The sequence below is a fragment of the Molothrus aeneus genome, chromosome 3 (genome assembly GCF_037042795.1).
Source record: "Molothrus aeneus isolate 106 chromosome 3, BPBGC_Maene_1.0, whole genome shotgun sequence".
NCBI lineage: Eukaryota > Metazoa > Chordata > Aves > Passeriformes > Icteridae > Molothrus > Molothrus aeneus.
The window spans coordinates 98,237,052-98,262,559 of NC_089648.1; the positions used below are offsets into that span (position 1 = coordinate 98,237,052).

General features: G+C 35.1%; 1 protein-coding gene across 3 annotated transcripts in view; it reads right to left on the reverse strand.

Annotated features, from left to right (window-relative positions):
• The window catches only part of PHF3 (PHD finger protein 3), a 51,798-nt gene that overhangs the window by 13,719 nt on the left and 12,571 nt on the right, over nt 1-25,508 (reverse strand). For 2 of the 3 annotated variants that reach the window (XM_066547463.1, XM_066547466.1), the window contains exons 2-7: nt 17,511-17,672; nt 14,600-16,418; nt 3,723-4,047; nt 2,518-2,695; nt 844-994; nt 561-717 (exon numbers count right to left, since the gene is read on the reverse strand). In XM_066547463.1, the coding sequence (XP_066403560.1) occupies nt 561-717; nt 844-994; nt 2,518-2,695; nt 3,723-4,047; nt 14,600-16,418; nt 17,511-17,652 (2,772 nt within the window). In that variant the 5' untranslated portion in view covers nt 17,653-17,672. Of the gene's footprint in view, nt 1-560; nt 718-843; nt 995-2,517; nt 2,696-3,722; nt 4,048-14,599; nt 16,419-17,510; nt 17,673-17,931; nt 17,950-25,508 lie in introns of those variants that run through there. The other variant, XM_066547465.1, reaches the window with a different exon arrangement.

The window sequence follows — 25,508 nt, forward strand, 5'->3', positions numbered from 1 at the left end:
AGATAGAAGTTCTTACAATTGGCTCACTGTAACAGCAAAAAAACTATAAACAAAGTGACTTGATCAGAATAACTGATAAAGAACAAAAGACAGAAGCTGAGGAGGAATGATGTTAAATAATGGGCTCACAGAAAGCAGAATAGAGAGTGAAGACCAAGCTTGAGAAATCTGGGTGTGAAAAAGCACAGGAAGGAGATCTTGAACAGAAAAAGAGTAGGTGTAGTAAACAGCAAAGAATTATGGGGGGGACAGAAATATCTAAATAACATATCAGTGGTAAAGAGAAACACAAACTTGGCCAACTATATCTACTACAGCTTGAAACCAAACAAAAAACTGTACACTAGGAGCAAGGAGTTGGAGAATTGATGATGGGGAAGAACACAGAGGACACTCAGTGCCCAGGAACAAACAACATCAAAAAAACCAAGGAAACCCAAAAAAAACCCAAACCAGTTAAACTGCAGGAGGATTGATAATGTTTCTAGATTGAAGATTGTTCCTTAAATCTACAGCAAATCAAGGACTTCTGCAAAGGATAACAGACAAATCACACATACATTATTTTTAGGATCTTTCAGATTGAACATTAAACTTCTGTATTTGTTCTTATACTTTGCGTCAGTGTCTCGAAAAAAAGAATATAACTCTCTTTCAATCCTTGTGGCAACTTTTGCTGCTCGCTCCTCAGGAATCTTTAAACTGGAGTCTGTCAATCTATAAGAGGACACAATAGCAAAAATTACAAAATGCATCCAAATAATTAACAGTTTTTCCTTTGCCCTCCAAAGGAAAATATTTATAAATACAAATAAATAATTTCATTTCTTGATATATCTTTACCTTTTCATAAGAATTTCCTTAAGAGACTGCTTAACGCTTTGTCTTATCTGATCAGCAGATGGCTTGGAAGCTGGCACAGCTGGCAGGTGTGTTGCACTACTGGATCCCTTCTCATTTTTCTTTTTCTTAATTTCTTGTTTCTCATGCACACCTACCAAAACACAGTTAAAAACTGTAAAATAATCAAGTAGGTTTATTTAGAAATTTTTGCTGCTGATGGAATTATTTTAATGAAATTTTATTTTTAAACTGCTAAGAATTGATCCTCAAGAAGAAGGACTAGACCCCCAGGATGGATGGTTTGTGTTTGGTTGGGGTTTTTTTCTTCTTTGGTTTGGATTTTATGTTACTTAGATTAACCCAGAACAAAAACTTCCTTAGCAGAAACAGGGGGTTTGCCCTTTGATTTGCAGTATTTTCATCTGCACCAAATTAAGATGACCAGTGCTCATTAGCTTGATCTTAAGTATGATTTTTGACTCTAAATTTTTGTAACAGCATAGATTCATTTTTCAATGAACAAACTAAGAAATAATATACTATGAAGCATATATAAGCATAATAAGCTTTACTTTAAAATACCATTTTACATTAAACTTAGCATTTCTGCATCTGTTAGCCATCAAAATTATTTCAACTATAATAATCTCATCTTCTGATTCAAGTAACATTCAAGGTCATTGTAAGGTTTGTGTCATAAATAATTCAAATAACAGATAAAACCATTATTTGAATTATTAAAGAAACCTCATTAAAGAAAAATTACTAATTTTCAGAGAGTCAACTGAATGCTCATTTGTGTCAGCATGTGAACATGTCACAAATTTTGAGCAGCACCCTTCAATTTAGGGAAGAAATGGGAACTGAGTAAAATTAATTTTTTCATTTTATAGTCAGAAAAAAAAAGAATATATTGAAGATTGATAAAGATTTCTAGAATGCACCAGCACTGGCAAAAGACCAGAAGAGCTAAGTTATGTATTTTTAGACAAAAATTCAAAGCTTGAGTTTCAGAGTAAAAGACACAGTTCTCACACAAAATCTCACTAGCTTTGCTGCTGATATTTCAGTCCCAAATAACAACAACTTCACATTATAATGACCTTAGAAGAAAAATGCTTCCTGGAAGGGAGCTAGGGAGAGGAGAAAGGTTGCTGGAGGGTAAATATGTCCCGTCAACCTTTCAAATGAAGTTTAGATGAAAATCTAATGACTCAGCAAGTAATATAATGTCCCCTCTGAAATGAGTTGACAAGATTGTGAAGTTGTTAAGTATTATCAAAAGACATCAGTAAGTCAAAATATAATTTATACAACAATTAAACCAGTTCTATGCATATAAAGCATTTCATAGTATTTTATGAAAGAGTATTTTAAAGTGTCATACAATATAAAATAAATTTTAATAGAGATGTCTGTGTACTTTTTCTCACACTTTTGATCATGTGAGTATCCTCTACTATTGAAACAGAAACATACATCTATCTAGGACACATCTACCTACTAAATAAAACTGAAAAAAATTGAGAAATAAAGATCATAAATGTTACGGAAACAAACAGCTCTTCCACTATGGAACATGATTTGAAAAACTGATGCTATGAAGAAAGGTATCATCCTTCACTGTACACTGATGTGAACTGCAGCATGGAGGACATTCCCAAGCCTTGGTACCTGATTTTGTGGACCTTTCCATTGTACTAAGAGATTCTTTACTTATTTTTTCATTTTTATCTTCAGGGGACCGCCGAGGAATTGCAGTAGTTTGTGATCCCTTCCGAGTAGGAACATGCTGCCCTTTTTTAGTATCTGAGTCTCTGGACTCTGGTAGATTCTTCCCATCCCCAGATTCCTGAAAGAAACATTTACACATGTTAGCATCTACTGAATGCTACAATCAACCTCTACATAATTACCACGTGTTTTTCCCATTTTTTCCTTTTTACACTGTACAATGTATCCCCTGGATGTATGTGTCACCATATAATTTTCTAAAGAATTACTGAACAATATCCCAAATTACTGCCAAGCATTGCTTAACAATCTCCTTTAAATATTGGCTCAAGATACAACACAGACAATTTGCATTTAAGCTCTGTGTTGACAACCACTAAGTTTGCAGTTATTTTAAAAAGTCAGGGATACCGATGAACATCCCTTAAGCAGTTTTAGCCACAAAGGTCAGGGATGTTTAGAAAGCATATGTAAATTAAAATTAAAAAGAACAGTTTACATTCCAGAATTTCAATACTACTACTCAGAAATAAGACAGGCTTACTGATGATTATGTTATCATGAATATGACATTATATACTAACAAACTGAAGAATTGTCTCAATAATCTTTGTAAATTATCCTTTGGTTACTAAAATTAGACAAAAAGTAGAAAACCTCCAATCAAAGCACTAGGCATTCCTTTCTATATACAATCTGAAATAAAACCAATCAAAAACTAAAATACTGTTGCTATATTGTTTCCTGTTGTTTTTCTGCAGCTCATAACACATAGCAAATTGACAAATGTCCTATTAGAAATCTGAAAGAAAAATGCACTAGGTTCTTCACCATTTCTTTGTACATCTGTATATATAGGTTTATATACACATACAGGAGTAGGACTTGAATGATCTTTATGTGTCCCTTCCAACTCAGGATGTTCTATATGCATATGACATTAACTTATCCCTGCTCAATATAAAAAAGTTTAGCAATACCCTCTTGAAAGAGTCAAGTCACCTAGAAGATGAAGTAACTTTGCAAATAATTTAAATTAGATTCACAAAGATGTCTGAAACATGGTCTATTAATTGGCAACGGCACAGGCAGAAACCTTCTAACCTCAGAAATTAAGAGAACTTAAAACATTAAATAAGACTCACCCGTCTGAAGATTTTGACTTTGTGCTTCCCAGTGTCCTCCGTTTGCTTTGTTTTTTCAGTTGCTGTATTTAGATTACAAGTAGGTATTTGCTTTGACACCCCCAGTTTTTCACACTCAATTGCTTTTTCTTCTTTATGCTCAAGTTTCACTTGAGTATCTGGTACATTTTGATCAAAGCACTCCATTTTTTTGTCTTCTTCAGCACAGCATTTCACACACACATACTCTTTATCTTCTTCACCCATCTGCTGTGCTTGAGAAAGGCTCAGCCCAACACAATCACCATGAAACCAATCATCACATCTACCACAACCTACCATAAACCTGAAAACAAAGTAAGATAAAAGTCAGTGAAAACTGTGAAAGACAACTATGACAGAAGATACAGCACATTCAGCAGGATATATCATAATTGCTTTGATCTGTGCATCTCAATTATTTATTCTTACCTAGTAAGTGATTTTCTTTGGTGCTTTACATCCATCTCCAGCCTTACGACATGGTATGGTCTTCCCAAGAGGTTTTTTTTTTTCCTTTTGCTTTTTACAACAGTCCAAGAGACTATCAAACCTCACTGTGTTTGTGTAACTTGCTTCCAAATCCTACCAAGCTTCTTTTCAGATTACTATCAATGTTCTTATGAATGTTAAAAAACAAAACCAAAAATCCAGCAATTCTCAGAAACAGTAAATTTGTTTGAAAATACTTGAAAATTTTCTTGCAAGATATTATCCTTGCTTTCCTACAAATATGATTGTCATCATTCATCACAAACACATCAGCAGCTGCAATCGTCCACAGCAGTTTGAGGTCTTTAAATGTTCTGACAAACACAAGGGGTATATCAACCTATTCTAAATTAGTTGGTATCTTACATCTCATTCCTTAGACTATTATTACTAAATTATTTCTAGAAAGCTGCTTTTCATTCTCTTTACTGGTGAATATGGGGTCAGGAATTTGGCTTCCAAAACCACCAGTCTAGCTTGCAGTGACTGTTTTTGTTTAAACGTGGTACACACTTTTACGCTACTCTGCCATTTTATTCAGAGCTAAGTTATTTAAAGAATGCTTCTAATACCAAAATGACTATCTTTTAATGGACACCCTTCAACTCACTTAACTGCATTATTTTAAAAGCAGAATCAACTTTAATACAGATTGTACTTTCACTGTAAAGATCATCTGGTCTAAAATAAAAGCATGATTTCTATTTTGTGGAAGCATTTTGAAAACTTCATCAGGTATAATGAACACCTAATTACACTGATAGGTACAATTTCCAGTTCAAGAATTTGGGAATGATGTGGAATTCCAAAGTTTCACAGGCTAAAAACCAATTACTTCAGGAGACTTATGTGGTAGGAATTATTTTTTACAAATAATGAACCTAGCACCAAGGAACAGCTTTCAAATGATGCAGGAAGATCTCTTGTGATGTCCATTTCCATTCTCTTTCCCTTTTCATATTTTTTGAAGGGTTGGGGGTGGGGGGGGCAGGGATTGCTTGTTGGTTTTCATGTGTGTTTTTGTTTGTTTGGGGTTTTTTGTTCAATTTTTATGTCTTCTTTTCGTTTTATACTTATATAAACTATATTCAAGATATGTACTTTAACAAATAGTCCAGATGAAGAAAATCCAGAAAGACTGTAAGTCTATTAAAGAAAGTAGAAGTTCTTTGGTAACACTAAAAAATTATTTACTGAATTCCTAGGTTTTGAATTTCACAGAAGACAGACCTGACTTAAAAGTAATTAATGAAAACCTGATCATTTCAGCAAGATATTTAAGAGCTAAATACGCTGACCTGCAAACCCTATTTCTTTAACCTAATACCTTACAGATCTCTTCCATAAGGTGATTCTAAGCAAAATTATACCTAACTTAGGTATGTCCCCACTCAGGCTATCTGCTATCTGCTGACTTACCTACTTGGTGGAACCCTATAAACATTACATGATGTGCTTAGAGCAACTCTCATTCTCCAGAACGGTAAATCAATGTTCCAGGTGGCTTGATGCAGGTATGGTATTCAAAAATTACTGTTACCTCAGAGATGAAAGCTCTTATTAACAGCAGACTTTTGAAACAAAAGAAGAAATAACTGTATGTTCTGTCCCTCCCTACTCAAAATATGTCAGGATTACATTCTGCTGAAGAAAATATTTTGATACAAAATGAGTCTGAGAAGTTTTAGAGGTCCATCAGATTGAGAAAAAGCCTATGATGATGTTTGCTAGATTTGAATAAACTGGTTTTTAAAATAGTTTGGGATGAAAAATATTTTCTCCTTTTGAATTTTCTTTTTCTGAGCTGCAAGTACATTAATAGTATTACTTGTCACTAGCAAACAGCATCTGCCCATTTACTTCATAATTTTAATTAGAAAGGCAGAGGTTCCTTCATGTTTTGTCAGTATCTCAATCTTTTCAGATTCATGTTCCAGCAAATTGCAAAAACGAGAAAGGTAATGTTAGGGCACAATTACTTCTGATGGTCTCAGCAGAGTTATACTACAGCATTTATAAACACAACAGAAACACAAGAAAGAAGCAACAGGACTGCTACACAAAGCTCACTGCTCCTTTCTGAGAGCCTGGAGCCAAACATGCACAGGCAGGAAATATAAGGCGAGTCCCTATTTCATAACTGCAAAGGTCCACAGTGGGTGCTTTACACAGAACACATCTTGTACCCCTGCAATAAAATACTAGTAAAGCTCTGGGAACAATGGAACTGGTTACAAAAATTCCCCATGTGAGATTTTCTGCAAAAGCTGAAATAAATTCCAACCACACAACCAAAGCATCATGCTTAAAGGGTGTTTTGGTGTCCTAAGGAATTAATGCCTGTGGTTCAAAAATAAAAGGAAACCAAGAATACACCATCGTGAAACCACAACTGCTATTAAGTGAATTTTTATTAAAATATATGTAATTTTTCCTCAGTTTGTAAATTCATGCATCGGAGACTAATTTGTTATATGAGGAAGATGGATTGCAGCATCTAGTAACCAAAACAAACTTTTGATTTGTATTTAGAAAATGGATATTTGCTGAAGAGATTAAACTAAAATGCACAAGATGCTGCACACCTTCAACTTTAAATTGACAGCACATGGAATTTTTCAGCTTAGCTCACACATATTAAGGGGGTAATAGAGATGGTGTGCAAGTAAGGCACCAGGATAGGTATCCAGTATTAAATCTTTATTTTCCGGTCTATCAAATAAATAATGAAAATTTTAAAAGTCAACCCTACAATGAATTCCACTCAGAAAAGATCATTCTTCACTAATACTACACACCAGGAGAGAGGTCATTCAAGCAAACTACTGAAGATGGAAGATTCATTTGGCTTCATTCCAGTCTTCACAACAAGGTTTCAGTTACACTGTATTTTAACACACACAACAAAACTTTAAAATTCAGGATTCAGAAACCAAGACTACAAAAAGAATCAGGATATATCCATGATGTCTGTTCTATACAACACAATGTACTGTTTACAATTGTTTTGCTTAAACCTAGTTATACAAAATGGTAATAAAAACACTGGCGCTGCCTACCTAAAAAAATTCACTATTTCTACTAATCGGGGCTTTTTTCCCACACTAGTCAAATGCAATACTGTAACTTTTGAGGCTGGGAGAGAACATACTGATTTTGATACCAGTAATGTAGGTAATCCTTTTTACCATAAGGCCACTTTTACATCTCTGCCTGTTTCCCTCATCTGCACACAAAGCTATGATTTGTAGCAATTATAATGTTCAATCTAAATAGGGGAGTCAAGAAAAACTGAAGCCTGGTTTGAAGGCTCAAGGATGTCCTTTAGTACAGCTGTTAATTTTGACTGAAGCAGTTCTGGTATCTTGGACTAGTAAAACATCAAAGTTTCTGACTGCAGATTGCTTCAAATCTGAAGTGCAGGACTTTTACCCATGTTGTAAGGCTGGATTGGAAGATGTAAAGCTGAAAGAGAAAGAAAAGTTTATTTTAAAATATTAAATCATGCCACATTCAATGAGAGACTTGCTTTCATTGGACTTTAACATAAAAAATTTTTTTTGAAAGAAAAAAAATTTTAAAAGCTGACAAGTGACAGCACACAGTACTATAGCTCACTGGGACTTCTGCATAGAGTATGCTACAGTTTCATCCCTTTAAAGAATCCCCTTGGTAGTCCACATGTCAGCATGAAAAGAGACACCTTAAAATCAGAAAGTAAGCGATGAAACATAAAAAGAGACAGAATAATTAATGCAAACCTGCCACAACCTCTCTTATGATCCAAATACTTCCTTTGGTGAGTTATTTGTAATAAATTAAATTCATTTCTTAGATGAAAAAATCAGGACAATTTATTTTCTAAATATATGGACCATGTTTTAAAATTACCTTCATATTCAAGTTATGTAACAGTAGCAAGTTTCCAGAGAAAATCATTACTGTAAAATGGGCAGAAACCACCTTACTCATAAAACAGCTTTTCATCGTAAAGCTATACTTGAGTGAAGCAAAATAAAAATCAGGAGCTGTCAAGAGCTATTTATCAGTGTGGGACAGCATTACAAAATCAGCATTTTAAGATTAATTAATAATGCATTGTCACAGAAAATCATTTAGTTTCAAAACAATTGCTTCTCTTTAATCCTTCATGCTTGTGGCACATAGCAATTGGGAAAAATACCACAAAAGGACTCAAATCTTAACAAAAAAAAACTCAAAAAACCCAAACCGAACTATTTAAAAGAACACCCTAACCCCAAACTCCCCTAAGAGGAGTAAACCCACTGTTCACTTTTTAAGGACTTCAGCAAGTCCTTGAAGCAAGTCCCCCATCTGCACTTTGTCCCTTAATGTCACTGTTCACCAATCTTCTACAGATCTGTTGTAAACTTGCATTAACATTTCAACTGTTTCTCTGCTGCAGTCCAGCCAATGTTAAAGCAGGGACAAGACATTCATGGCATGGCAGCTTTAGCAGAATGTATGTTCCACATCAGTGAAGTAGCATGGTTTGATACAAAGCTCAAATGAAATATGGTCTGTCAAAAAAAAAAAAAATCTGCACTACCTTGTAAGAGACATGAGCAGTTCCACTTGCTTCCTTTTTGACAAAGTCTAACACAAGTGACATGATTTTTCAAGTTCTGAGCTTCTAGAAAAAAACCCATAAACCTATCTCAATCATTAGCAGCAGATCTCCTTACATGGAATTTGCAGCATACGAAAAAGACAATGCAAACTTATTGCCTAAGTACTAAATTTCAATTACCCATCTTTTATGCCAGATGTTTCTCCTCTTTCTTAAAGGCATAGTTTTCTTTGCTATTTATATTACAGGAACCCCCTCCAAATAGGAAGCAGCAGGAAGATAAAGAACCCTATGCTTTTTGAATTAAAGATGAATTCATGAAACATGCCAAACAGCAAAGCCAAAACCACTAAATTTCCTCAAAACCCTGAAAATAAAAGAGTATGTTTCTTAATATTAATTACAAACCTGCACTAAAAATTATGCATATATAAAGAAACATATGTACATATTATATATAATCATTAAGGGAAGCTCCATTACCAGTGGATTCTACACACATTGCATGTTGCAGGATAAGCGTAATATGCTTTATAAAGTGCATTAATAAGCACCTTGTATTTATGCTCATCTTTCATAAAAATATTTTAGACAACTTATGGTATTCATTTCCTTGATTCCTTAATGCCACTGGTATTAATAATAATCTTGCCAATACTGCAGCATAGTAACATAATCCATATAAAATCTACAAATACAATTATGTAACCATAAATAATCACAGTGGAGGCCTTCCTTTTGTTAATTATACATTACAATGTTGTTTTGTTTATACTGTCATTCAGGTTTTCTACAGCTGTGGGTGGAAAAGCACGATAACTTTTAATGTTGCAAGGCTTTTCACAGAGGAAGAAAGCAGTAACAGAGGCAGAAAATTTAAAAGCATCATCCATTACTGTAAACTGATGACATCTTGCATAATCTGCTGCTTAACACACTCATACCACCTAATGGACGTTTACTAGAACTCAGGCACCATTATTATTCTAATTACTGTTCCTTGTGAAGAATGTTCTCACAACAAATTGTTTGTTGTATATGATGCACTCACGCCAGGCATCAACACCCTAAAAAAATACGCATTTGTAATTTAAAGATGGCTATAAGTTTGGAGCCTCAAGCTCCTTTCTCAACCACTCTCTTTTGTATTGGCTATACAAATTGTATAATAACCTGGATCCACTATAATTTACTCACATTTAGCACTATTTTTAAAATAAAAATCTCCTAATAATTTTTGGTATGGGTAAAACTGGTTTGCAGTTTGCATCCATCAGCCAAAGTACTTTTTTGTACTAGAGTTCTAAAGGAACATTTTAGCAATTATGTATAAGCAAGTAATCAAGTATACTGTACCTTTGCTCAATCAACTTCAGCACTTTCTAATTAATTACCTTTTACAACATTACTAACTTTTCCTCCATATAAAAGCATAATTGAAATGTGGGGGGAAGGAATATCCTAAGTAAAATCTATTCCTGTATCACTTAAACTGGCCTCAGACCTCACAGAAAAATTATGTCTGACCACTCAAACTGGATTATCAAAGCCCAAGCAGCAACAAAACAAAACCAGAAAAAAAAACAAACCACAAAACAACAGCAGAAGAGAATCCTCAAACTCCCACAGACTATTAAAAAAATCTTACTTGGAATCGTTGAAATCAAAACAAAGTCACCAAATTAAAGTTACAAACTTGCTCTGTAATGTTTTCTAGAACATCTGCTTAGAAACAGAGCATCCCAAGTTGTATTGAATTATTAATCCAAAATTGATCAAATTTCTTGTTAAAGAAGATAAGTTACAAACAAGGGAGACAATCTGAAAAATGTGTGTTAGATTTTGTCTACTTGTACAAGCAAGGAACCAGTTCAGACCTCCAGCTGCAGAGAATTTGAACATCTACAGTGAAAAGCAGAGAAATTTTACATTAGCAGATTTCTCAATGTCTGCAGAGCTACCATCTTGCACTATGCTGAGAAATTATGTATTATTTTTAAAATTCAACTATCTTTAACGACCTTTAATCTGTCGTTAAAAAGTAACTATTGTTTGTGATAGAGCTTAGTATTTTCAGCATCATTAAGAATTTGAGTAGTAACTTCAATCTAAAATTTTTCAATGTGATATGCATATCCATAGACACACACTTTTCATCTATAGGCAAATGAAAATTTTTGCATATGATTTATGTTATTAGCTGATTAGAAAACATCTGATAGCAATATGGGAACACACTGGCAACGTCAAACATGTTGAAAACACTATGAGCAACAACAACTCAAACCCTGAAAATATGAAAAAATTTACTTTCAGATGTGCTGAAAATTACAAAAAGTCATCTGACTTGTGCAGAAACACAAGGCTTAGTTTTCATATGAAAGAACAATTCTTTTTAGTTACATAGCAAAGATACATCACAATACATCAAGCAAACAGGCTGAGAGAGTTCTAAAGCCAAACACTGGCAACCCATTCTCTGAGTAATGAAAAAATAGATATAAAACAGCTATGACGGTTACAGCTCATAAACGTCAAGACAAATGGAAGAGAGAGCATGAAGTCATTGTTCAAAGCTCAGGTGCCAAACAATGATGATCTATTAACAGAAAGCAAGCAAACATTGTCTCTTACAAATCAAGATGTTCTAACTTGTAAACTTTTTTGATCATGCACACATCATGTTCATAAAACAGAATTCCTCCTTTCCCAAACCCACTGTATCTGCACCACAAGGTAAGCATACTTTGACTTTGCATGTGGCCAGCAAATTACTGCATGTGTTCCTAAAGATATAAATTTACTCTATTTGCCACGTGCTGATCTGAAATAAAACAACATTGAAGTACCATCCTTCTACTCCTGTTCTAACAGGCAGAGTAAAATTACTCTGGGTCTGTGTAAGGCCTATGTATGCATCGCCCTTTGGGAATTCTGTACACAAAGAAAGCTGATGCCACCATTTCAACACATTACCTTCAACCTGAATCAATTCTCCAAGCTTGGTATTACAATAACAACAACTGGCTTTACATTTATTAGAGAAAATACACAACGATTCTAGTGACTACTACTCTGCATACTGAATTTTAAATGTTACTTTACAATGACATCCCGAAAAGCTCTTGGCAAATTACTTCCCAATTTGGGGCTGCAACTTCAGTTTAACTTCTTTTCCTATAAGCAATTTCAACCACAGCATTGAATAAAAGTCCCAAAATTCAAATTACCATAGAGCTATAAACAAAAATGTTGTTTCAGACCTTAGCTCTGCCTTTGAGATTTATTGAACATACAGCCATTTGACAGCATTTGTGTCTTACACTTTCTCATTTTCTCTTATACAATGAGAAAAAAAGGGTAAGAGTGACCAGCAAGGTGGTTTCAAAAGGGAAACAAAAATTCCTTGAAAAGTAGTCCAAACAGCAAATTAAAATCCCCTTTTCATTACAGTAAACATTGATAGTTTTGATGGGTTTCCAAGAGACAGAATTCAAGTTTATCATCATATGCTTCTTCTCTTTTGCACTGTACTAGAAGTATTTTCTTTTTCTTGCTCTAATAATTAAATTAGGACAAAATGCCAAGGCACAGGAGATAAAAATTTTGCTTCCTCTGGTATCTTAATAATAGCAAGTGAATCTGCAAGGTTTAAGTTATTTGTAGCACAAAACTACGAAGTTAAGTAATCTGAAAAAAATAAAACTTTATTACTTAGACTAGTAATAACAAAAAGTCATGCACTGACAGTCTTAAATTTTCTGTTATTAGGCATGAAGCTCAATAGTGCAAGTTTCCCTATTCCACTACTGTGTCTCTCTCTCTTTTTGTTTTATATGCAAAAATTCTGTGTTTATGTGCTAAAAATCTTTCTATGTTTAGCAAATCTGATTATCTTCTGCCAAAAGTGCTGGTTGTGTCCACAGTTTTGCTAGGCAGACATAAAAAGTAACACAATTCCAACAAAAACCCCTAAAACGCTGAAGACTAACATTACAAAACTGATGATACCCATAATTACCATCTGTGGCAACTCATGGGCTGTCTCATTCCAACCTCAGCTGGTGATTCAAACACTTTATTATTATTCTGGCAGCACTAAGAACTGGCAATGCAAAATTGGGTTTGTTGAACTCAATCCTATATTGATGTGTATTCCTTTATCTTCTGTAATGCTACTTTGACTTTATAAACTAAAATAAGTAGATTTAACTGAGTCACTGCCACATCTCACACTGGTTAGATCCATTTAGCAATAAAAATTAAGACTTTCTGAACTCTAACAAGACATTGGAAAAAAACCAAACCACAGTGTTTTTTTGGCAAAAATAAAAAGAATATAGCACAAGTCAAAGCTGCATTCTTAACAGCTATCAAGTATTTGAAATTCCAAATATCATATTTTGCTTTAAAAATATCTACAGAAGAATTTTTTTAATCCAGAAAGCAACCTTTTGGGATGTAAACAATTTACTGAAATACAGGCTACTCATACAGTTTTACTGTCATGGTAATGCCTAAGATGACAAAAACTAAGGAAATGCAACCTGCTTAAAATTAAACACTCTAACAAAGACACAGATAATACGAGTCTTAAAAAGAATTAAAAAAAAAAATAAAACCCCGTGGAACTAAATTTGAGCACCCCTTCAACCAGGTAATCCTCAGCCACCAGGCAGAGCAAACCTCTTATTAATTCTTTTAGTAGGCCACAATGATGCAGTTACTGTAGCTGTGCAGTAAATGAATTTTCCTGTATTTGTTTTTCAAATATGATACAATGAGTCAATAAAGCTCAGAAGGGCTTCTTAGATACACACAAATGGCAAAAAAACTCCTCAGGTGCCAAAGGTAGTTGTTCCATATTTCACTCTGATGTATGGAGTTCTAAAGTACAATGACTAAAAATTACTATTAAAACTTTCTCTCACATAAGCTAATCACAAATATCTTCAATTTGACATTAAAAAACCAAAAACTAGGCTAGCAGGTAAAACAGCAACAGAAAATACTTCAACATTAAAACACAGTACGTGTAATAAAGGAATTCTCATTCTTGGACTAATAGATCATTAATGAAACTCAATGGTCTTTTTCAGCTCACTTACTGTGCAGAACAAGTTTTGCCACAGAGGGCTATTATCAACTTCAGATGCAACCTCATTATTAAGCTTAAAGGCAATTTCACATATGCCCATGTGGAAGTTTTGTGGGGTTTTTCCATATTCTTCTTTCTCTCCTCCCTAGTAATTACTTAATTACAGTCACATGAAACCTCAGGGCACTGATTACAAAAAGTGAAAAAAAAAAATCTCGATATCTCTACTATTAGGATTGGACCTATACTAGATAAAAGTCACATGCAAACAATTATTTGATTTTTTTGGTTTATGGTGATCCTTCCATTTCAGAGGCTTCTGGAAAGAAGGAAATGACAACCTGGAACACAAATATCCAATTTTTTTTCTGTGAAAAAAGTCAAGCTTAAAGTGCATAATTAAACAGCATAGAAGAATTATACAGTCATCAAAATATGTACTCATATAATAAAACATTTGTATTCAAACTTTTGGGCCAAACTAGTTTCTAATGCTAGTTTAAATGATCAAAAAAAGTGTATGAGTGCAAAGGAAATTAACTGACTGTATGACATACAGACTTGTACTACCAGACTAGGGCTTTGTTTTGGCATGAGCAGCGTAAAACATTTGGTGGAAGGAAAAAAATTACCTTCCAAGACCAGTAATAAATTCCTAAAACACATTGCCACACACACCTGTTGCCATGTGGCTTTTTGCAAAAGCCACATTGTTTGCTGGGCACCCAAATATGTTTGCTTTCACTAGCAGAGGTATGTTCCAAGCCTTCCTTTTTAACAGTTGAAATGTTATCTGGAATGAACAAAGGAGGTTCATCAAGTGAAAGACTTTTGCTACTTCTTCTCTGGCGAGGTTGGAGATTTCTATCATTTCTTTTTGACCTGTTTTTTTCCTTATCATCCTCCTTCAGATGTTCTACAACAGAGGGATCTTTAGTCTCTGCCTCTTCCTTGGTAGAGTTATTAGCTTTTAGCCCAGTTGCAAGTTGGTGTTTGCTGGCTTGCTTCTGACCAGGATGTGAAACATGACCTGACAATGAATGCACAGAGTGGTGGGTATCTTTAGAACAGCTTTGATGAGTAGGAGATTTCTCACTTGCTTTTTGAACTGATAACTTCTGGGCTTGCCCAGAAGCCTGGACTCGGGGTATTTTCTTTAGCTTTGTGTTGGTCTGTTTTTTTACAGTCACTCCTGAAATGCCACTCTTTGCTTTCAAACCCAGATCAGATTGTTTCTTTCTAATTTTAACTGGGTTACTTGGATGCTGATGACTCTCTTGCTCATCAGCATTTCGCTTCAGACTTGCTGAAGAGGAACTGTGAAGGCCTGAAACAGCAACACCAGCTCTCGTTCTTGACCGAGTCGTTTCTTGTTGCACTGAACCTGATTTCTGCCGAGTACCTGCACTCAGATTTTGTTTATTCTGTGCTATGGATTTACTATGCCGGGGCCTAATGTTCTTTTCACATTTTGTTGAAATACCAATTTGTCTCTCATCATCCTGAAATTTTGATGCCTCTGGGCCTTCTACTTTAGTACTGTCGATCTGCTGCTGTACATTTTGGCTTGACTGGTCAACAACAGCGCTTTCTAAAATGCTATTTCCTGGGTCAGCTGAAGTAAACTCTTTGCTTTTCAAGTCTTTATTATCACAGTCTGTACTGTCCAATAGTTTCTCAGATGGAGTTTCAGTTTTCTCCATTCCCTTGTCATCACCTCCAGCTTCTGTTACACATTCCTTTACTGACAATGCATTTTCATCAAGAACTTCCACGCTGCGGGAACCTGAACTGCAATCAACCCCCTCTTTCACAGAGCTGGACGAATTTGAAAAGGTCTCACAAATTCCATCTGTATTCAAGCAAGCACTGGATGAATCATTATTGTTTCCAGTTATTTCAATTTGATTATGTTCTTCTGCTTTCTTCTCTGATTCCTCTGCTTTATTATCAGTCTTTTCTTCTGAAGGATTTTCCAAGCCCATTGAATCAATCACATCAGTTGTTTCATTTTTAACAGGAATCATTTCAGTATCTGCAGATACTGAACAAACTGACTCAGCACTCCCAGAGTCAGTGTTCATTGCAACCTCTACTATTTCCTTTGTTTCCCCAGGAGAAGGAGAACAGGGTTCTGTTAAATTAGCACAACTTAACTCTTGGGGTGTTTCTTCAACTTTTGTCTGCTCAGGGGTTTCAGACTTTATTTCTTTCACATCTTCAGGACCAGGCAGACATTTTTTATTATTTTGGGATGCTGTTACTGCTGCTGCTGCTCCTTCCAACTGTCCTGATCGTCTTGTACTACGCCTAACCTCTCTAGGCTGCTCCATTTTCAAGCGTGCTGCAACATCTGTCTCTTTAACTGGACTTCTCTCTTGTTTCTGTCCATTTTTTGGAGCAGATCCACTTTTTACGGATGATTTCTTGGTATTAAGAGGAGGAGCAACATTCGAACGCTTGGCTAGCGTGCTCTGCCGCAGACTCCGTACTGGTTCTAGGAAGGGAAGAAGAAAATCTCTTAGCTATTCTGCTTCCTTCTTTTTGCAAATACAAGATTTGCTGAGAACAAAAGTGACTTACCTCAATTTAGCTTTCTGGATACAAAGAGGACTTAAAACTTAGTTATTTACTAAACTTAAAAACCTCCCCAAAACTAAACGACTCACATTTCAATTTTACATGGACATAGTTTGGATGTAAAATCCCCTAATTCTAAAAGCCATGGAATTTCTAATTAGTATATACAAAACACAAGCGATGATAGACAATCCAAACTAACTCTACTTTTCTACCTCAAACAAAAATTGCACAAGCCATATTGTGATTAGAAATATAACTGAAGTTTAAAAATCTTTTAGAGAACAGTCTACAAATCTGAGATCCAGTCACATTCTCAGCTGACAACAACTTTTATATTTTCTAAACAAGTAACTATTCCAGTGGCTCTCTAAACAGCATAATCACCTGCTTTGTACCACAAGCTCTTATTTAAATTCTAATTGCCATATTAAATAATTTTATCTTTTTAACTCAACCTGCTCTAGAGGGAATAAGCAGAGCAGTAAATAACTCCAGTTCAACAAGTTAGAAATCCCGTAACTATAATAAATTAGCTAACGGAAAGAATTAAAATATTTTAATAAAATATTAAGTATCTTGAGATATTTGGATTAAAGACTTTCTGACTGCAATTACTATAACCTAATTAAAAGTAAAAAGAGAATATGCAAATAAAAATAGAATCAAAACTTTACCTGGAAATAAGAGACATGCTGACCTAATATTCCAATGCTGTTTTGCAACTCCATCATGCTTTTGTTAGTGAAGAACGACATTATTAACCTTATGTACATGAAAGGATCAAAATCTCAAAAATTAGTTTAATGACCATAAAGAAGACACTAAATATTTATTAAATAGAAATTCTAATTGACTCATACCCTATGGATGCCAGCTTCTAGCTGCAATGTATGAAAAAGGAAGTTTCTATATTGGAATTCACACAACCAAGTTAAATTTATAAATGTTAGGGTGGGATTTTAAAGATTTGATTTACTTCAAATGTGCAAACACAATCTATAATCACCTTGTGCCATTAAACGTGGTGATTTCCTCGGTGATGTGACTGATGCTTCTTCAGCACGGCTTCTCAAATTCCTATTAGGTAAAGCAAGCTCATCATCATCAATGGTGTCATTACCACTCTCTTTAACTCCTTCTTCATCCATAGTATCATCAAGACCAGTAACTGGAAAAAACAAACAAACAAGAAAGAGCCTAAAACTTAAAATGATCAAAAAGTGTTGCAGCTATAATGCTGAGCAAGACAGGGCAAGAGACATTAAAAAAATAAATAAACTGGCCATCTAAAATCAAACAAAAGAGAAAAAAAATGAAGAAATAAAGGACAGAAAATTCCCATGTGAGGCAGTTTCAGTGTAGAAGAAGCTATCACCCACAGCTTAAAACTTCTGTAGATAGTCCTCATAGCTTTTTTGTGGACTCACATTTTTATTGGGTTTTTTTGCCACAGGAAGGTCCCCAGTCTTAGAGGATCAGCTGCCCCTCACTGTCCCTTCCCACCTAAGAGAAAGTGAAGAAAGGTAAACAGCAGAAAGAGCTGATCCAGAAGTGTGGAGTGTAAAAATCACAGTTTTCTGACAGGATACCATTTTAAAACTCTCAGCCCCACCCATATCACATATCTGTGCCTGTAATGTCTTTTTGGTAGAGCTTTAAGTGCAGCAAGCACTTAACCTCCCAGGAGAGACCGGGAACATTGTCACTGGTGAACTCCTATCCTCCACTAACCCGAGAAAGGTCCCAGAGGTTGCTCTTGAAAACAGGTTTCCTAAGAGGCAGTCAGGTCACTACACCAGCCATTCTCCTCACTTGCTCTAAATTTGGTTCTTGCAGTGGTAGCCTCTCCTAGTTAAAGATCCTATGTATGATTAATGAATCCTGGTCCCCATGAGATGCAAAATTTGTGAGATCAAGCCAAACACCCAAGTGACTTTACAAAACACACAGGAAGGTCTAACAAATATAACAGTGACTCCCAACAATCAAGTATGCCTGTTTTTCACTACTAAGACACAAACCTTGAAGCATTTTTAAGATAAACTCACATGACACATATAAGATATCTAAAAATTTCTAAATATTGCTCACTTAAAACTATATAAATTAACACATCAATCAGAAAAGTAAAAAAGCAAGAAGTTAAATTAAAAATTGTTAGAATTTTTAGATCATCTCAGAAAATCTGTCAACTCCTGGTCCTTCTCAAGTTTGGTATAACTGCAATTTTAAAAAAACAATGAAAAAACAAAGTAACCAAGCAACATGTTAGAATTTCTAATATTACAAATTTTTTTATCAGCCTCTTAAGGAAGGCTGATCATGGCACCAGGTAATCAGCATTCTGAACCTCTGTAATCAGATGGGTACCAGGAGCTGAAAACTAGGGAGTTTCTTAGGCTAACAATTTATGGTCATTTATTTTATTTTAACCAATATTTTTAGTTACTGCATTGTACACATCAGTTACAAGGAAAAGTGTTTGTGGAAATTACTGTCCACTTCCACTCTCCAATCCACAGAGACACCTTTTTATCTGTGTGTGTTTACAAACATACAGATATCACATGCAAGGTGCATGAGGCTGATAAATTTGGTCTTACTCCACTCAACAGTGTTCCTTAATCCCTTATTTGCTATAAGCTACATACTGGACACACTAGCAAAAAGATAACATTGTAACTGCCCTATCAGACATTTTCCCAGTAAATATCTAATGCTAGCTATCATCTAAGATGGAAACCTGAATGAGAAGGACCCTCACTCTAACTCCAGCTGCCCATTCTCATGCTCTCAAAGATTATATCCTCCCAGCAGCTCTGCACTTTGGTACTTGTTTTCATAGTGCTCCTGCAACACACAAAACTGGCTTTTGGGAACAGACTGTGACAAAAGAGACTCCTTTCACATCCACTTCTGTTCTTTCTGTGAGAACTAAATTACTAAACTATTGAAGACAGCATGAAAAATAAAAACTACTAGGACAGCTTCTGAAACAACTCTGAGCATATTAAAGGGCTGACATTAGTCTTGGGCTTTACAACGTTCTTGCTCAAGGGAATTTCTACACCCTCCCTTCTTAATAACAAGAGACACATTCAGCCCATTATTGACAGACAGGGTGAAATATTAAAGTATTTTCATACTTACAAGACTCTGTGCTGTAGCTTTAATTTTACAGAGGAATTGAAGCACAGAATCTTGCTAATTTCAAACCACCTGAGCTACAACTCAGCTAGTAAAGACAGTCTCATGAGGCCCCTGATGAGGAGCATTCCACATAGACCCTGCTGGGAAAAGAAAAATGACAGAGAACAGCAATAGATACAAAGAAGACTAGAAAAGTAAATTATGAAGGAGAAGTGGAGGTAAAGAAACAACCCCTAAGAAAGGTAAACAACAAAAGCAAAATCAGAAAAACAAAAAAGCAGAGATGATCTTAGTAACAAATATCTAAATAGTATCTCAGCATCAAGTATAGAAAATAAAAAAAATAGGAAAAACTAAAAAAGAAATAAAGAACTTATCTGAATAGAAGAGTTGTACACCAGTGTACAACTGAACAGATTGCAAATAAGAAAAGTACAAGTCACATTCAACATATTTAGTCACATTCAGCATAATTATACTGGAAAAGGCACCACTGACCTTCACCTTACTATTTTGAGTTTCTCCATTACTTGCAAAGTATCTAAACTTCTAAACTGCTGGGCTGTAATACTGACTCACTTTTATATATGTTATACCATAATAAAACAACATTCAGTAAAAACAGTCTACTTGCAAATTTAAAGTAATGTTTTCCCTATGCTAAAACAAAAGCATGACCATTTTTTAATTTTTTAGCAATGTAAAACTTAAGAAAACAAGCCTTACTTTCTGGTAAAAGAGGAGGTAAGGAGAAGGAAAAACCCCTAAATACATCATCAAAAACTATGATGTTTATAAATCTTTATGTTTATTAACATAAGACTTTCTTTCATTATTTTCAGCCACAATTAAGACAGAAATACTCAGTTTCTTGACACACTGACCAAGGTAAATATCAAGCATACAAATAAATTTCTTCTCTGTAGATTTCTTTTGCTTAGGAAGGCACACCAAATAGAAGATCACTGTTGCTCCTGCTTTGCACTGCTCTGCACTATGTCCAGCTGAATCACACTAATGGCAGGAATGTGCAAATCCACAGCAGATTCCATATAAACATCACAGATTATATGGAAATGGTTGAAAATTGTAAAATTTCTGCATTACATGGGAATAACAACACAGAGATGTAACATAATTCTTCAATGAAAAGAACAGTTACAGTCTAAAGCAGTAACTAACACATCTAGGTAAGCCTTCAGAAGAGCTAAAAAACTCCAGTGAAACAACAAAACATATAAAGATACTGATATCTTGTCAGTAAGTCTCAAGTTCGTAAACGAGGATGGTATACTTTCTATGAGAAACCTTTTCACTATCGACATTTGTGATGCATATGTTCAAGAAACAAGATTAAAAATACTTTCTGTTAAAAGAAGATATATTTTTCAAGAGAAATTATGTGACTGATGATGTAACTTACATAAGGAAACATCAAATTCCAACTGTTTTACAAAAGTTTGCCTGTAATCTATTGAAATGGGAATTTGCCTGCAAGTACTTTGAGCTGACTGTCCAGTGCAAGAAAAGAATCACAGTAACATGAAATATTAACTGAACACTTGCTCCCACTCTCCATTAATGTCTATGTTGTTAAGAGGTAATTTTACAGTCTTTAGAATAAAGATATATGAAAATCAACTAGGATAAATAAACTTAATACAGCATGTATCTTGACAGAGGACTGCATGCCTGTTTTATTAAAAAGATGGAGTTACATCCCAAGCTTACTGAATAGCGGTTCTTTAGAGACACAAGCCTGTTACATTGGAAATAAAGAGCAGAAAAACAAATTTCAACAAAGTAAAAACACCACATCAAACCAAGCACTTTAATGTAAATTAATTAATTTTATTAAGAGTCTTCATGTATTTACAAATCAGAGAGCTAATCTAAATTGCTTTGCAAATCTTAGTACAGATCCAACCTCTCTCCACCCATGAAACTGATCCAAAGGCATACTAAATACTTCAGAAGGACCTACACTGGGGAATATAGGTAGTTTGCCACCCACAAACAGAAAAAGGCACAAAATAAATATTCTCCAGATTCTCAATACCAATACAATAAATTTAAATTTTATACAGAAAAGTTACTACCTTGGTCATAAAACACTGTGTAGCTGTTCATATGGACAGCTTGGAAGAAAGAAGGCATAAAGAGGTAAGAAAACTGAGAGAAATAACTGTAAACCAGATTTTGGAATCTCAAAGTTACATTCAAAATTACTTCAAATGTAGGAGGAAAAATACATGTATATTTGGCTTTAGTGAAAAGAGCCCAAAATGCCTAACACAGCCAGACATCACACCAGCTAAAGAAAAGAGTATTTGTAGTCAGAAAAATTGGTTTGGCTTCGAAGACTCAGTAGCTAATAATGATTTTAGCAGAGGTAATGCTGCTTTTAACAATACTCATGAAAACAAAGGCTAAAACTAGAAAAAACAGACTGCACTTTAGGGAAACACTTTCCCAGCAAGAATCCAGAGGGACAGGAAAAAAAGGGCAATTAAAAACATGTCCCTAACACATTCTGTGATTCTTACAGCAGCAGTCTTTATCATTTATGGTAAGTACCTGATTTGATAAACATACCCATAAACTAAATTAGTTAAAAGCTTGATTTTAATATGAAATCTAGAAATGTCTCCAGATTATATGCAATTAAAATTCCATTCCCTGTATTATAAATATAACAAATCAAACTACCCCAGTAAATGACATCCTGAAAAACTACACAGTTTGTGATACCAATTCAATTTACCTAGAATTACCAATTTATTATGAATGCTAAGTTATTTAGCTCACTGGCATGCAACCAGTATGACCTGCTATGTTCACAGGTGGATAAGCTTCTAACATGTCTTCCAGCAAGAACAAAACAAAACAGAAAACTTATCACTAGGGCACCATTCAAAGTTGAAATAAGTGTGCTGCTCTTAAAATAATTCTGTAATATTCTAAACTTCAGAGTTTCCACTTCTTATCAATGAATTGCTCAATAAGGTAAAGAAATCAACACCAAAAGCATGCTTCCACACCCACTCACACCACTCAAACATTTAAGATGGCCAAGAGCTGTTCTACACAATATAATTTTCTACATTGCTCATGCACAGCTTGTAAGAACAACCACCCAAGCAAACCAACAAAAAGAAGCAGAGAGGCACCTAAAACATGATTTGGGACACTTCTGATTGCTTCAAGAATTTGGATTTCATTTATTTTTCAAAAGTTTCATTTTGTCCAATTCTGTCCTTTAACTGACAAGGAGAGCAGTTATATCAATTTCTACTATTGACACAATGTCTTCCTGCTGATACCTACTTCAGGACAGGAAGAGCCCTCCATAATTGCTAAGCTCCTATGAGCTGCAGTGAATAAGACATGGATAGTTTGTACCTTGACTCTCAGAGGTAGTAGAACTTCTTAACTGTGCTGTAAGACCAATATTCTTCTCAGTCTAGCTCCATAAACCAGCAACCTAACTACATCTTTATAGTTTAGCAGTCACCCTTCACTAACACATTCTAAAAGGATTTCAGCATAATTTGACCTCTACCCTATTCACCTTGTGAGAGTCATAGAGTTATATCTACCTCTGCTCAAAGCTATAACCAGGATCACTCGCAAAGAATCTTGTTCCTTCTCTAAATATGTAATTATTCAATCAAAGCTGAAAAATAACCTTATATTATTACTCTAACCCCATTCTGTTACTCAGTGGCAATTATAGAGCAAGCTCAGCAAGTTTGGTCTGTTCTGTCTTTGGTTTCTGCTGGTCTTTGTCTGACCAACTTTGTTTGTCATCTAACTAAAGAAACTATCTCAATCTAGCACAATCTAGATTCAGGCCAAGAGATAAACATGAGACTGCTCTATTGGTATTGATATAGTTCTGCCTATCAACACATAGGCAACAAACATTCATTGTCACAGTCCTTCTATTTGTCATATACTAGTACTGCTGACTGAGACCCTTGGTACAAAAAGGCATGGACCTGGTGAAGCGTGTCCAGAGGAGGCCACAAAAATGACTGGAGGCTGGAACACCTGTCCTTTGAAGAAAGGCTGGCAGAGTTGGGGTTGTTTGCCTGGAGAATACGTGGACACCTCATTGCAGCCTTTTAATACTTAGAAGGGGCTTATAAGAACAGACTTTTTAGCATGGTCTGTAGTGACAGGACAAGGGTAATGGTTTTAAACTAAAAGAGAGTAGCTTCAGATTGGATGTAAGGGAGAACTTTTTTATTATGAGGGTGGTGAAACACTGAAAGAGGTTGCCCAGAAAAGCAGTGGATCCCCATGCCTGGGAACCTTCAAAGTCAGGTTGAACTGGGCTATGAGCAACCTGATCTAGTTGAACACAGACATTGCAGAGGGGCTGAACTAGACAACCTTTAGAGGTCCCTTGCAAACCACATCATTCTATGACCCTATGCTACTATTCACCCCGAGAGATGTAGTTATAATTCAACATACAAAATGTGTTTTCTGGATACATGTCTCTGTATTTCTTATAGGCATGCACTTGAACTGTCTAAAGGACGTACAATCAACTGCTACCAGTATCCATCACATACAGTCAGCTAAGAGGTAACTCACCAAAACCAGAGCTTAGTATTAACAAAAAGCTTAGTTCTTGGGAATGATGAACAATATAAACCCTAAAGCTGAGCAAAACATACGGATGAGTAACAACTTTGGATCAGGCCAGTAAAAACTACCAACAAAAACTGATGCCCATGCAGCAGTAAGAAAAAGAGCAGGAAGTAAACCCACACTCAAAACCAATTTAAGAGCAAGAGAGAAGAGTTTTTGCTTTTGAAAACAAAAATACATGATCTCCAAAATAAAGCAGAGAAAATGTCACAATCTTGAGAAAGTAGGCATGTGGGTAAGAAGTAGGCCTGAATCAAGCCCTGCTCATATACTCATATGTCCACATAAGAAATTTCACTTACACAGCTGGGTTAAAGGTATATAAAGATAGTATTTTGTTTGTGCCTAGGTTTTCTACTCCTGAACTCAGCTCAAATCTGCTTTCAAAGAAGAATTAGGGAGCCATGCCTTCTGCTCCTCCATTTTATCTAGAAGACCTGATTACTATTTTAGCTACAACACCTGTCCTCAGTTTAACTATTACTACCTTTATCTCTCCTGATTGCTCACAGCAGTCAAGTAAGCCGTAGCATGAAATATGCACCACTTTAAAACTTCTACAAAACAGAATTCTACAATACAAGAAGCATCAAATATGATAAATCTGTCTTTTGCTGGTCCTGTGAATTAATTTCCATGAGCACTTTGTTCCTTTTCTTAAACTGTTTAATAGTCTAGGCATGGGTTATGCAAAATATAGAATATATTAAAGCAAGTTTTGTCAGGAGAGTTATGCTTTTTTACTTTTTAGACAAATTGAACTTGGCGTACAGATGAGCTTCCACCTAAACTGGGAAAAATAGCTTTTGCATGGCTTAATTCATACAGAGGGTACTACCACCTTGAATAACCACCTTCTTACCAGCAGACTACATCAGCAGTGTTAGATCACCAACAGTGTCAGAAAAATCAAATAAATCACAACTATGAACTTTCAAAATATGAACTTTCAAGGAAAAAAGACAAGCAAAGAAACCATACTTCGAACTGATACTCGTTATTCTTAACTAAAAAATTTTAAGCACATACTGAAGTCCCACCATGTCAGAGTAAGGACAGTTCTTATCAAGACCTACAAAGAACAAGCAACAACAAGAACATTTCATGTTCTTTTGGATACCTACATTAATGCTAAATTACACATTTTAATTTCTTTACTCAAATGTGGTTCTACTGGCACTTTCAGATTGAA